This window comes from Galleria mellonella, unplaced genomic scaffold (genome assembly GCF_026898425.1).
Source record: "Galleria mellonella isolate WM207_F2 unplaced genomic scaffold, CSIRO_AGI_GalMel_v1 utg139, whole genome shotgun sequence".
NCBI lineage: Eukaryota > Metazoa > Arthropoda > Insecta > Lepidoptera > Pyralidae > Galleria > Galleria mellonella.
The window spans coordinates 2,765,911-2,780,621 of NW_026441995.1; the positions used below are offsets into that span (position 1 = coordinate 2,765,911).

General features: G+C 36.1%; 2 protein-coding genes across 3 annotated transcripts; both read left to right on the plus strand.

Annotated features, from left to right (window-relative positions):
- Positions 1 to 547: 547 nt before the first annotated feature.
- Positions 548 to 7,060, plus strand: LOC113520200 (zinc finger protein 431-like). 2 transcript variants are annotated; one of them, XM_052903504.1, is made up of 5 exons: positions 548 to 731; positions 2,167 to 2,267; positions 2,560 to 2,661; positions 3,897 to 4,015; positions 5,468 to 7,060. In XM_052903504.1, exons 2-5 carry the CDS (start codon positions 2,169 to 2,171, stop codon positions 6,324 to 6,326), a joined length of 1,179 nt encoding a protein of 392 aa, XP_052759464.1. In that variant the 5' UTR covers positions 548 to 731; positions 2,167 to 2,168; the 3' UTR covers positions 6,327 to 7,060. The 2 variants fall into 2 exon arrangements, with proteins under 2 accessions (XP_052759464.1, XP_052759465.1); XM_052903505.1 differs by lacking the exon at positions 548 to 731 and adding an exon at positions 772 to 907.
- A 4,175-nt stretch (positions 7,061 to 11,235) lies between these two features.
- LOC113519592 (uncharacterized) lies at positions 11,236 to 14,242 on the plus strand. Its single transcript, XM_052903506.1, has 4 exons — positions 11,236 to 11,449; positions 11,553 to 11,724; positions 13,236 to 13,374; positions 13,859 to 14,242. The coding sequence occupies exons 2-4, from the start codon at positions 11,592 to 11,594 to the stop codon at positions 14,232 to 14,234; spliced, it is 648 nt and encodes a 215-aa protein (XP_052759466.1). The 5' UTR covers positions 11,236 to 11,449; positions 11,553 to 11,591; the 3' UTR covers positions 14,235 to 14,242.
- The last annotated feature ends 469 nt before the right edge of the window (positions 14,243 to 14,711 follow it).

The window sequence follows — 14,711 nt, forward strand, 5'->3', positions numbered from 1 at the left end:
TCAGTTAATATGAAATTCAGTTTTTAATTTTTTTAGTTATTTATTTAATTCATAAAGCTAAAAGATACTTACAATATAAACTACAATTGTTTAGTTTTACCGTTTACCTCAAGAATAGTAAATAGGCATCTATTGCCTAAATACATTTAACTATCACTACATAGTTTGCGCCTAAGTGAGGATAAAGTGTGTGAAATATATAATAAAATTTCATTCAAAGTTCACGAAATCTCTCTCCTGATATATTTATAGGTATAATTTCACTTTCAATTTATTTATGATGCATATAAGTTATAATCACTTCGAACAAAGAACCGTTTATATAAAATCTGTGCAACCAAACTACCAATGTAATAACTATACAAGCAACATAAGTAAAATAAAATAAAAAAAAAAAATATATAAAGTGCATTGAATTTGAAATTATGCTCACTATCGACATTTTAGACAGACGCATGTTATGTTAGTGGTACGACACTAAATTCCTCATTTCATTTTTTTTTTTTATTATATTATTGGTGATACTAGGTGATTGCTTAGATTTATTTTCTAATTTCATACACATGACACATAAGGGCAGTGCCAGCTCTTGAATTAAACAAAACTTTATTTTAACTTTTATAATTCAACAAAATGACTTTATTATAAAAGATAAAAAGTACCTAGTCACCGCTAGGCACTAAATATGTATAGTAGTCATTAAAGAATCTTTTGCATAAGGATAAAAATAAGTAAGTACTTCACATTTTAATAGGTTAATTTCAAGTTGCCGGTTTCACAAGTGAAGATAATATTTTGGCTAACAATTTCTTTTGTAAATAAACACCATGCTCAATAATTATTGTCTATACATATCTACTTATTGATCGATACGTAATATATATTTCTACGCAAAATTAAGTTTCATGTAAGTTAATGTGCCACCTATACGTTATTTTCACAAAATTCAATATATTTAATCCAGTAGTGTTATTGTTAAAAGCCACGCAAATACATGTTATATTTTAATTATAAGAATAAGAGGATCTATTTCTTAGACTCCCTTTTGATAGATATTCCCCAAGGGTATCCACTGGGGGAAAGGGATTGTTAGTAATGGAGACTGAGAATCCCATTGCTAGCAATATACCCAACCAGGTCGACCTCCTTGCGGTTCTCCCTGGAAACTATCATGGTTAATTCCTGATGAATTCATCATGATGGGCTAACTGGCCTGTTTTCATTCTCATCTATCACCTTTCACTGGTGCTCCGCCAGTGTATCCCATTAGCACAGGCATTTTTTGTGGGTTAAAATGGTATAGTAACCCTGCGCTATCGCTATACACCAACGAGGCACCAGTGGAAGATGATAGGTGAGAATTAATGCAGGTTAGTTGGCCCAACATGATGAATTTGACAAGAATTAAACATGATGGTATCCAGGGGAAACCACTTGGAGGTCAACCTGAGGAATGGGGCTATTAGACCCCATTACTAACAATCCCTTTCCCCCCAACACATGGATAGATTAGCATTTTTAAAAATAACATACAGTTTGTTTTAGTCACTGATAATGTAGGTTTCTATAGGTGAAAGATTTATTAAAATTGGTTAAGTAGTTTATCTATTGTAAATAATAAAATCTTTCTTCTTAAACTTATATGTATAAATGTTCTTTTTACTTTAAATAAAATTGGAACTATAAACTTTATATCTATAGCATTATATCATCATCCTCCTACCCTTATCCCAATTATTATTTGGGGTCGACGTAATATGGTTTTATCCATACTACAAAAGGATTTAGCTTATAGTTTTACGACCGGCTGCCGGCCTGACATCAAGCCTCTTTGGGAATATATAATACCCTCTATAGCATTATCAGGGCCGTGCCTGGGTATATGGCCGCCTGCGTGCCAGTCTGTATGGCCGCCCCCAAGATAACATTAAAAAAAACTACTTTAATTTTTAATGTTTATTATTATACACAGGGCATCAAACCGGGAAAAAAATCAGTTTTTGGTTAACCGAAATCGGCCCAGTAAACAACTTGTAACGATTTGGCCGCCTCTTAATTTCGGCCGCCTGCGTGCGGTGCACGCAATGAACGCCCGTCAGGCACGGCCCTGAGCATTATATATTCAACATATTAATAATCTTGATGACTGATGATTTTATTTTACAGATATGGAGCCCTCTGTAACATTAGATACATCAACTAAGTCAAACATAATCCCAGAAAAGAAACAAAACAGCAATGCAAACTTTAAAAATGGTGATATAAAGGTAATATTTAATTTTTTATTAATTTTTATTAATTTTTTTATATATATATTAATATTTTTATCTATAATACAATTTTAATTAAAATAATCTTATTTTAGCTTCAAACAGATTTTTTTTTTTTTTTTTTAATAAAATATCTATGCCACTGCGTTAGGTTGACTGGAAGAAATCTCTTTTAGAGATAAGTTCGCCTTTGCTAACATTGTTATTAACTTATTGTTGTTACTGTATGTTTTTGTGCAATAAAGAATATATAATAAAATTTGATAAATTTATTAACTAATATTTCCAGATTCCTTATGTTAAACTTTACAGACTCAATAAAAATGATTTACAGAAGATAAAAAAAGACCAAAGAGATTATTCTAGTGGCAATAAAGTGATCATAGAAAAGGTAAGAATACAACTTTATTGATTTTTAGTTATACATGCATATACTAATACACTTAGTATTTGTATATGCATATGTGTCTGTATGTATATGTATGTGTATATATACATATCTGTGTATATGTATGTATAAAGATATAAATTTAGTATATAGAATTAGAATATAAGTTTATAATTGTTTAAAAGCTGTATGTGCATGAGCGCAAAGCTGCAGACAAACTGCAATGCAAATACACCCTGTCAGGTCGACCTCCACGCGGTTCCCCCTGGAAACCATCGTGCTGAATTTTGGATGTATTCATCACAATGGGCTAACTGACCTGTTTTTTCATTATTCACCTATCATCCCTCATGGTACCCCGCCAATGTATACCGTTAGTGCAGGCGAGGTTACCATTACATTATCATCCATTAAAAAAAAAACTGCAATGCAGTTTCGTGGCACTAAGAATATGTATTGTCTATGTAACTGTTTACTTGAAATAAATAAATAAGTTAATTAGAGTTATTTTAATTTCACTACTGTTAGTATGCCTGCCAAATGCATACTACAAAATGGTAGTGGCAGTCATTGACATTTGATGATTTACAACTATTTATAGAGACTCTACAACCCTCATTCTCATATCATCCATTAACTGCCCACTGCTGAACATAGGTCTCCCATCATAAGTGAGGTTTTGGTCATCTGTGGAGAGAGCCCGCAAGAAACTTAATAGTTACTCTTTTAAATTTCTGTAAACATTATGTGTATTTATTCAAATGTACTATGTCTAAAATTACATGGTCGTTTATAAACCTGTGCATGATCGACTAACACCTTGCACATTTGTCATTCAAGTAATTGTTTAGTGTGTAATAGGCTTTATTCAAAAAGTATTTTTAAGAGCAGTTTTAAACATCAATGTGTAGCTGTTAGTCAATCTACACATATGTTGCAACATGTAGTAGCAAAAATGGGAAATGGATTTTTACAAAATATCACCTAATTTAGTAAACTATACCAGAAAGAAACCTCTGGTACCTCTGTCCCATTCCTGTTTCAACCGTAAAGCAATTGTGTTTGCATGGCTGTATTTCGGTTTGAAGGATGGGATATGGCATGAATTTACAAGGTACAGAGGAATAACAGATTCTAAGTTGTATAAAAAAAAAAGAATAGTCGCTACAAAATCTATCCAAACAGATCAGTAAATTCTGCCATACATTACATTATTAATAAATATTGTCAATTTCCAGGCACAACCAGTTGTGGTGTTAAAGCGAACCAAAATATTTGAATGCAAGAAATGTCGTTGTTGTTTTTTAAGGGCCAAAGATTATATATTTCACAAATTGAAACATGCAACACCTATTGTGTAAGTTATTTTATTAGAATATCTGAATAGAATTATTTTGATTATTTCCACTAAATAATCAAAAATCGAAAAAGGAATATTGCGTTGGTTTGGTCATATGAAGAGGATGTATGAAAGAAGAATTATGAAAGAGATTCATCGAGCAAGAATGAATGCAGATGTCGGTAGGGGCCGCCCTAGACGGACGTATGTTGACCAAATAGGCGACGTGCTGAAGAAGGGCCAAATTAAAAGTACCCGTAACTGGCGAGCGTGTATGAAAAGATTGATGAATGTGGAAGAAGCGAAAGAGGTTTGTTTGAATCGAAGCATTTGGCGTTCCATTGTTTCTGCCTACCCTAATGGGAGGCAGATGTGACAGATATGTATGTATGTATGTATTAGTAGTGTATGTATTTATTATTGTAAATATGAGCGTTCCACATCCATTTTTATCCATGAGTTTAGCAGCTTATTTATATACCATTCTACAGCCACAAGAAGCTATCAAATAAGCCATAAATCTAGCAGGCTTTTGACGTAATAGTAAAGCACGTAAACGTGCTTTCAGCACATCAAATAGGTGTCAAATGGACTCATTTCTGTTTTAAAAGTTATGTAACTCCCAGCGCCAAGGTCCAAGTAAGGCGCCAAGATCTGCGATTGTCCAGGTTCCAAAGGGGGCGCTAGAATAACCATGTATCAGTACAAGGTCATACAGGAAGGGTTTACTGTGCAGCGTCATTATGCCACCAATAGAAGCTTGCTGTTGACTCACCGTGCACCTTCAAGCACATTGTATCATCAGAATCATACGACGTTGTCAAAAACTGCTTAAAGAATCTAGGTGGCTTAAAGTTGTCCTGAATGAATATGTATTTTTTAAAGGATAAAAATGGAATGGTACCCCTTCTGCACTATCAGAATACGCTGATGGGGCGTTAGGGAGAGACAATAGATGAGGATTTTATCAGGCTTTTTTTTAATGGGTGACAATGGAATAGTAGCCCTGTCTGCGCTATTGGTATACGCTGGCGGGGCACCAGTGAGAGATAAGCGACAATGAAAGCAGGTCAGTTAGCCCATCGTGATGAATTACACTAGAATTAACCACGATGGTTTCCAGGAAGAATCTGATAGGGTGTATTGCTAGCAATGGGTTCATTAAACCCCATTACTAACAATCCCTTTCCCCCTGATTATATCAGGTTAGTTAACCTATCATGAATTCGACAAGAATTAACCACGTATCACCAAGTATCCAGCAGTAACCGTATGGAGGTCGATCTGATAGGATAAATTGCTAGCAATGGGACAGCCCCATTACTAACAATCCCTTCCCCCCTGAATAGTTACTACCGTATTCTATATGTCACGTCTAATGTGATCTCAATTCGATGCATCAAAAGACAGCCCACAGTTTTTATCTGAATATCTGACAAGTCAATTTATTGTCTTTTTTACCTCTTTCAGATCAGAATTTACACCTCACGCTAATAATGGCTTTAAGACACGCTTTAAATGTGAAGAATGCGATTGGAGATTCGTTGAAAAAAGCACCCTTGAAGCTCATATGGTCGTCCATAAGCCTTTACCCCACATCTGTGATTGTGGTATTGGGTTCTATCTAGAAAAAGATCTAAAAGCTCACATAGGAATATTGCATCGGGACAAAAAAAGACCGATGTGGAAATGTACAATAAATTACTCGGGACCGAAGGCGAAATCGGATTTTTGCATGAAGTCTGAAGCTGATGATCGAAACACAGTAATTAAAAACAATCTTGACAAGATAAATAGAGAGTCTAAATTTAAAAAGATAAAAATAGATACTGTAAAAGAAGTTTCATATCAATGCTCGGCTTGCAATAAAACCTTTCCCGATAAATCTCATAGAGATTTGCACTACAATTCTGTGCATTTGGGTTTACGACTGTACTCATGTAAGATATGCAATAAGGCATACACACAAATTAGTGCATTGAACTTGCATATGAACAAACATAATGGGATTAAAAATTTTAAGTGCCAACATTGCAATAAAAGATTTTTAAATAAATCAGGTTTGGCCAAACATGAGATAATACACACGGGCGAGAGGCCTTTCGCGTGTGACTACTGTCCAGCGAGGTTCAGCGACCCGTCGGCGTGTCAACGTCACGTCAGATTACACACCGGTGTTAAACCGTACGGCTGCGAAAAATGTGATGCTAGATTCAGCGATTCGAGCGCCCTTCGTGGCCACAAAAAGCGCCAGAGTTGTATTAAATATAGTGGGCGTAAGAAGATGAAAAGCAAATACGATAAGAGTGATTGTAACAAGATAGAATGAAGTGATTGTCAGCATTAATAGTGTTCATGAAATTGGGGATATATTACTAGCGTCCCGCCCCGGCTTCGCACGGGTGCAATACTGATACTAAATAGCGCCAGGAGGGTCTAATGGAGGGTCGCCACTCTAGAACCTTTCTTCCCTATTGGTTCTCGGTTCTTCGAGCTATGTGACCAGCCCATTGCCACTTCAGCTTGCTTATCCTTTCATTTATTACAATTCCATTTATTGGCCAAAAATACGTTATTGAAGATTGTCCTCCGGATTTTCAGTCGACGTAATTTCGGCAACACCATAACACATTTTCTTATGTGATACGTCACACTCAACTGAAGGTCTATGTCAACAGTACTCGTTAAGTTGTTCATGAGTTTGAAGATACGTTAAATATGCAGCATACAGCTGCTAATCTTTAGTCTGTCGCCATATTCAGGTGGTCTACCATGAAATGAAATTTCGAATTTTCGGGCTCAATTTCGTGTTTTTGTTCGTCCCGAAATCGACTAAGTAAATGGAGTTTAACATTTTTAATAATTTTCAAAGACATGTTTATGTATTTTTAACATCACATTTCTGTTTCGTTCGTCCCCGAAATTTCGGAAAATATTTCATGGTAGGCCCCAGAACATCTTCGGCAACCGAATATGTTCTGAATGTGGTGTTAGCCTAAGTCTAAAAAAATTCTAAAAATATATTTTCACAATGTTAAATAAAATGTTATTGAAATTTTAAAACGGTATTTTCATTTTATAACCAAATCTATATCCGGTATTCTAAATTGAGACGCCCGTTCTGATTTAGCCGAAACTAGAACAGGCCCTTTAGACAAGTGGCAAACGAATTCAAGGATGGAATCGACATCGCTAGTCTGAAATAGAATGAGATAGCAGCATCGAATGTTTCATTCCAATAACGATTCCATTGCGGGATCCGCTTCCCACTTGTCTAGGGGGCAGGCATTGAGCTGCCGGTGACTGGGAAGATTGCTAGTCGCGAGCGTCAGTCACCGGCGGGTAGGCGCCGTGAGGAATACCGGAGTGTTTTTAGTGGGTAGAAATCCCACAGTACCCATTCGTCGTCCCGCCGGCGGATGTTTCTATTTGGAAGATATTCACTCTAATTAAAAAAAAAAGGGGGCAGTCATTGAAATTTGTTTTCGATTGTGAAACCTGTGGGTCTACCATGAAATGAAATTTCGGACTCAATTTCGTGTTTTTGTTTATACCAAAATCGGACCAATAAATGGAATTTAACATTTTGTTCGTCATACATCCTATCATAAAAGTCCGAAGAAACAATATTTTAATATTTCCAAACGGCATGTATTATGTAATTTTAACATCAAATTTGTGTTTCGTTTGGCTCCGACATTTCGGAAAACACTTCATGGTAGTCCCTCTGGTTTCGGTTAGAAACTATTTGTTAATAATGCAATCAAACCCTTTGCTAGCAATAAACCTTAAATTCCACTCGGTCTCCCCCAGTACTAACCATTGTGGTTATTACCTGAATTCATCACGATCTGCCATTACACCTGAGGCACCAGTGAAGGATGAAGACCCTCACCTATCATCCTTCACTGGTGTCTCACCAGCGTATACCAATAACGCAAGCGGGGTTTTCTTTCCATGTTCACTAAATTACCTAATCCGCAAATTAGTACATTCTGTCTTATTAGAAATCGGCCAACAAATATCTGATGGTGCAAACAAAAACTATATCCGAGCCAATTTAAGAATGTTCCATTTCCTAAGTACTGTGGTAACCTCATTTACCATCAGACTGGCGATATAATAAACTTCACCAGAGGGAGACTTTGTACAAAAGTCGATTGCTTGGATACCTCTGTCCCATTCGTGTGTCAACCGTGAAGCAGTTGTGTTTGCATGGCTGTGTTTCGGTATGAAGGGTGGGATATGGCGTGAATTTACTGGGTACAGAGGAATAACACCTGAGTCCTCAGGAATAGCAACGTATGGGGGGTATCATGGGCGAAATAGTATACTCTGTTATGTCCATGGTACTGCTCATGTCTATAGGCGACGGTTACCACTTTACATCAGGTGGGCCGTCAGCTTGTTTGCCATTCTAAGTTGTATAAAAAAAAACTGCCAACATAGTAGTATAGGGGGGAAGGGATGGAGTTTGACAGCCCCATTGCTAGCAATATGCCCTATCAGGTCAACCTCCGCGTGGTTCCCCCTGGAAACCATCATGAACAATTCTCGTTGAATTCGTCACGATGGGCTAACTGACCTGTTTCATCCTCATCTAGCATCCTTCACTGGTGCCTGTGATGTATCAGCGTATACCGATAGCGCGGGTACCCCACCCGCGCTATCGATATACGCTGATACATCACATACTATTTCATTATCACCTACAAAATAAACATAGTAGTATAAAAAAAAAAAGCTACATTTATCTAAAGGTACAATAATCTAATAAAAAGTAACTCTAATTATCATTTTTTTAATATATTTTAATTGAATTCACTTATAATCGTATTTTCTGATATTGCTCACAACGTTAGGTACATGTTTATTTCCATAACTAATAACGCAACTTAAAATATTTGTAGTCTAGTGTTATTTAATTCATTATAATTGTTACTTCATTTTCTCGCACTGTGTAACTATGTTAAAGTGAATGCTGTGAATACCTATAATAGGCATGTGCATTAATATTGTATTATATTTAATGTTTGTTATACCTCTATGTTATAATGCAATATGCAGTTGGTGTTCGTTAAATAAATAAATAAATAAAGGTGAGAAAACGCTGTAAATACAAATGGGTGACAAACTTTATATTATTCTATTCAAACAATAAGTGTTGTGTTGAATGTTTTAATATCGTATCCATTCCGAAATGCTGTTGTGAGACGATTCCATACTTTGAAGTAAATGTGTACAAAAACGCAAGGTGGAGGACCGCCACTCATCCAGTTCTCAAACTTTATCTTGTAGCAGAAACCGAATAATTCCTCTGATCTCATAATTGCAATTATTTTTATTGTACGTGAATCGAACCCGTAACCATTAGAAAATAAGGCAGTAAGTTAAACCTCCAAAGTCTTCAAATATACTACTACTACTAATCTGAGAGTGGCGTCCTCACGTATCAAGAGTTTTTTTTTTTTATATATACAACTTAGAATGGCAAACAAGCTGACGGCCCACCTGATGGAAAGTGGTAACTGTCGCCTATAGACATGAGCAGTACCATGGACATAAGCCTTGGAGACGTTTTAAAAAGGACGCTGTTGCCCAATCTTCGACCATTAAATTCTCTTAGTCGCTTCTTACGACATCCATGGGAAAGAAAGGGGTGGCCTATTCTATGCCAGGACCACGCGGCAATTATTATTATATATTATATGTTACATATTAATGAATTCATATATCAAAATTTATTATAAAATGAAAAAAATGAAATTTGTGATATTTAAAAAAGAATTATCACAGTAGCAACTGTGTAAGGGAAAAAGAAAGTTCTTTAGACTGTGATATCGCTTATACAATTATTTATTTAGTCCTTGTTAGGGTTGTTACCTAACTCCATTATATTAATTAGTAAGTAAATATAACTTAAAGAAATATATAAATAAATATTTTACCCTTAACCTAGGCGGCAATAAAAAAATATAAATCATTTGCGGATTTACCAGCCCGCCAGACTAGAGTCTAGCAGATTTTAGGAGCGGCGAAATTTGTTGCAAAATTTATTTTATAAATGTAGAGTTTAAATTTCATTGACAAAAACTATAATTAATATGATTGTGTACTAAAATATCGGACTATAGGAATCAGTAGAGTGTAATGAGTGGCAAAATTGGAATAGCCTTCTGATGACAAATGTGTAAATCCGCCACTGCTATTAATAAAATAATTTTATATATCAAAATATTATATTAAAAAAAACCTATTCTAATAATAATAATAATAAATCATTTATTCAGCCACAATACAACAATATTAATTACAATTTTTTTACATTAAAATAATAATTCTAAATCTATTTTGTTTTAACGCGCCACCTACCTACTTATGCTTTAATTCCTTCTACCCAAAGGTTATCTGGAAGAGATTGCTTAGCAATAAGTCCACCTTTTGTACTACATTATACGTATTGAAAATTGTTCATCAAATCCTGTTATGTTGGTGCAATAAAGTGTTAAATAAATAAATAAATAAATATGTGGCAGCAGCTGAAATGGTCCCCACTCAGCGTAAGCTGCAACGTGGTGCTACAGCGCTTATTTCCTGTGGGGCCACCACTCGATAGGTAGCACTCGAGAAACAGGATGTAATTTATAACACACTGGACCTTATAGAATAAAACTGAATATTCTAATACTATTATAAACATGAAAGTTTGCGAACGTTACGGATATTTGTTATTCTTTAAGATGTAAATGGCTAAACAGATTTGAATGAAATTATGTATATACGCGAGTAGGTATAGGCGTATGTAAAGGGCGGATAATGCTTACCCCAAGATCAGGAGTAGAGTTTTCAACTATGGAGAATAATATATCTAAGAGTATTTATGCGGCTTTTTTAACAAATTTTTAGATTTTTTGTCTGTCTGTTTGTCTTGTATTTTTTTGTTTGTTCCGGTATCAATCATGTAAAAGCACCGAATTGGATGCAATTTTCACTGTTGTTTTTGTAAGACCAACTTAAAATTTGGTATATGCAATATCTTCATACGCTATCTAAAAATAGTGTAGATATTTCATTGGTTTTTCTATTTCTGAAATCCATCATCCATCAATCCGTAAGAAGTAAGAGACAAAAAGATATTATATTTTAATTAGCTAAAATAGTAATGTTTAGACAACCCTAAACTATTAGACAAATCGACGTGTTCGCCGCACCGCGTCGCTCGATACGCGCGGCGCGCGCGTACCGTGCGGCGCGGCCGGCCGGCGCGGCAACCACCACGCCGCTTGGCCCCTAGCCTTACTCAGTTTACATCACACTCAATATACACATTACACGTTCCAAATTTGAAATAAAATAATATTCCATACGATACGAAAATTTGATTTTGGAACTTGAGTATCTAACCATTTATATATACGTGCCTACTTAATGAAATCCAACAAACTGTGAAAGGTAACTTCAAAATTCTTATGTGTTTATTTAACTTTATTTTATATAACAGGAAAGTCAATTTTAGCTGTCTCTCCCGCACTATCTACTACCTAACTTTTTTCAGCTAAGCAATCATAAATACTCGTCACCAATTAGTTTGATAATGAACGAAATCGACTTGATAAAAGAGGTCGAGAAACGACCTATTTTGTATGATAAATCCGTGAGTGGATTTAATAAAACAAAGCTTAGAGACGAAGCGTGGAAAGAAGTAAAAGATGCCCTCAACGTATCAGGTAAAATCTTGTTTAATTTATTATAAATTAATATTTATTTAGTATTGTATCACTCCTGTGTGAATGGACAGATCATAATACGGGGAGACGCTTTCAAGTTAGTAAACGGCATATGCTATTCCTACTGCAGTCATTGATAATGGCGATGTGCTATGATAACACTTGACCATAAGACCAACCGTATGCTTGACCACCGTATAATAGATCAATCTTACTCTAGATTTAGTGAAAACAGATCTAAATACAGCGATTCAAATCGGAACCATTAGATCCGTGGAATCAGTGAAATTTAAACGATCCCATAGCCTTCACATCCATTTAACAATAGGAAAACCAAAGAATTAAACCATATCTACATCTCATACCCTACAGCCTAAATGGTCGCGTACTACGCGGTTTCAGAGATTGTTTCCCCCACGAACACTCAGATTATGGAAGCTCCCTACCGAGGTTTTCCTAAGAAACTTCAGCATGGGGTTTTTCAAAAGGGGATAAAGAGGTGTCTTCAGGGTCGGCAACGTGCACGTAATACCTTTGGTATTGTAGGCGTTCATTGGCTATGGTAACCGCTTACCGTGGGCCGTATGCTTGTTTGCCACCTGAGTGGTATAAAAAAAATCTAGATCTTAAATAAATAATTAAATGATAAAAGATGGCGTATCACCACACAGCGAATACCTTTTATTTTAAGTTACACCTTTAAGAACTCGAATGTGATAAATTGCATCCAATTCGATGCAGCAGTTTTACATGATAGCAAAACAAACATGCAGACAGAAAAAAAAATCAATTATTGTTTTGACTGCTATTGCTCTAGTATTAATTTCTCTTAAATATTTCCCACGAACAGGCATCGCCAAATTTTTTATGTAACTTAGAATGGTAAACAAGCTGACGGCTCACTTGATGGTAAGTGGTAACCATCGCCTATAGACATGAGCAGTACCATGGACATAACAGAGTATACTGTTTCGCCCATGATACCCCACATGCGTTGCCATTCCTGAGGACTCAGTTGTCTCTACACCCAGCTCTAAAAATAAAATTTCTATTTGACATCACAGCGAAATCTTTATTGTAGGGGGGAAAGGGATTGTTAGTAATGGATACTGAGAATCCCATTGCTAGCAATATACCCAACCAGGTCGACCTCCTTGCGGTTCTCCCTGGAAGCTATCATAGTTAATTCCTGATGAATTCATCATGATGGGCTAACTGGCCTGTTTTCATTCTCAACTATCACCCTTCACTGGTGCCCCTTCAGCGTATATCGTTAGCGCAGGCGGGGTTACCAATTCATTATTATCCATTGAAAAAAATATGACTGGTAGTTCGCGTTACTAACACTGCCTTCCTTCCAAATAAAAATATTACGTTAGATCGATTTAAAAAAATAGCAGCTCAGAATCGGTCTCATTGTCAAGATACAATTTTATTATATCAATTAAATAATGCTCTTCTTTAGTAGTAATGTATTTGTATGTAGCAAATTTTTTTTATATCTATTTCAGAAGGAGAATGCAAGAAACGCTGGCGCTCCCTCCGCGACTCGTTCATCAAACTGCGCCGGACACACGGCGGGCGGACCAGGTGGCCCTATCACCAGGTGATGCGGTTCCTGTTGCCGCATATCGAACCTAAAGAATCCGGGTATGTATACGAACATTTGCTTCTAATAAAAAAAAAATAACCAAGAATCATGCAAACATTAACTGTATTTTTTGCTCGCCATTTTTAACCAACTTTAGAAAAAGATTTTCAATTACATTCAATTACGTTGCGCAAGGTAATATTATATGATACGTTTGCCATTTCAATATCGTTTTAGATGATTCTTTTTTGATTGAGATATCTACCTACTAAGAATACGTAAATCTCTATAATAATTTTAACAATTAATATTTTGTCATCGCGTTTAGATTCTTTATTATAGTTAGATTTTTTACTTTTTACGTCTATATTTTAGGCGATTTTTTTAAATACATTTTTAAACAATTTCACAGTCATTTTGTGGAAGTATTGCGACAAACACTCCCACAATAATCACTGTAACATTATTTAAATGCTTAGTTTATATATTATAAATAACACATCCAGACACTTATGTTCTAAGGATTTAATTTACTCATTCCAGTACCTACAAAAAAGACGACGACTCCGACGCTGAAGAGGAGATGCGCCAGCGCGCCATACAGAACCTTCCAGACCTGTCGTTCACACACGACAAATTCGATGACGACGAGGACTCGCCCCCGTCCCCTAAAAAGGCCCGCCTCAACTCCACAGATGAGGAGAACCCTTGTCAATGTAACAGAACGGACCCAGATGAGCTGTTTCTTCTCAGTTATGCCCCCATTCTGAAAAGGTTGAACGCTAAACAGAACGCTGGGGCGAGACTCAAGATCCAACAAGTTTTGTACGAAGCGGAGTTTGGTGGCCAGATGGAGCTGCCGTATGTGACGCCAGCTAGCGACTGCAGTTTTGATAATATCGACGGTCCTGTTGAATAAATGCGATTAAAACGATTCTGTTAACTGTTTTATTAATACAGAATAGGTACCTAATCCATAAATACAGAAGGGAAAGGGATTTTTTCTAATAGATGATAATGGAATGGTAACCACTCCCGCGCTATCGGTATACACCGGCGAGGTACCTGTGAGGAATGATAAGTGAAAATGAAAGAGCAGGTCAGTTAGCCCACCGTGATAAATACACCTTGAAATTCGAGGGGAGAAGGAATTGTTAGTAATGGGGAGGTTAATCCCCATTGCTATCAATATACACTATCAGACCTCGACCTCCACGCGGTTCCCCATAGAAACCATCGTGACTAATATATTGTTGAATTCATCACGATGGACTAACTGACCTGCTTCATTTTCACCTATCATCCTTTACTGGTGCCCCGCCAGTGAATACCGACAGCGCAGGCAGGGTTACCATTCCATTATTATCCATTAAAAAAAAAACAAATTTGTAAATAA

Coding starts and splice junctions, on each gene's coding strand:
- LOC113520200 (XM_052903504.1), top strand. CDS start 2,169: ATGGAGCCCTCTGTAACATTAGATACATCAACTAAGTCAAACATAATC. Junction 2,268..2,559: donor TTAAAAATGGTGATATAAAG/GTAATATTTAAT, acceptor TAATATTTCCAG/ATTCCTTATGTTAAACTTTA. Junction 4,016..5,467: donor AAACATGCAACACCTATTGT/GTAAGTTATTTT, acceptor TACCTCTTTCAG/ATCAGAATTTACACCTCACG.
- LOC113519592 (XM_052903506.1), top strand. CDS start 11,592: ATGAACGAAATCGACTTGATAAAAGAGGTCGAGAAACGACCTATTTTG. Junction 11,725..13,235: donor AGATGCCCTCAACGTATCAG/GTAAAATCTTGT, acceptor TATCTATTTCAG/AAGGAGAATGCAAGAAACGC. Junction 13,375..13,858: donor ATCGAACCTAAAGAATCCGG/GTATGTATACGA, acceptor TACTCATTCCAG/TACCTACAAAAAAGACGACG.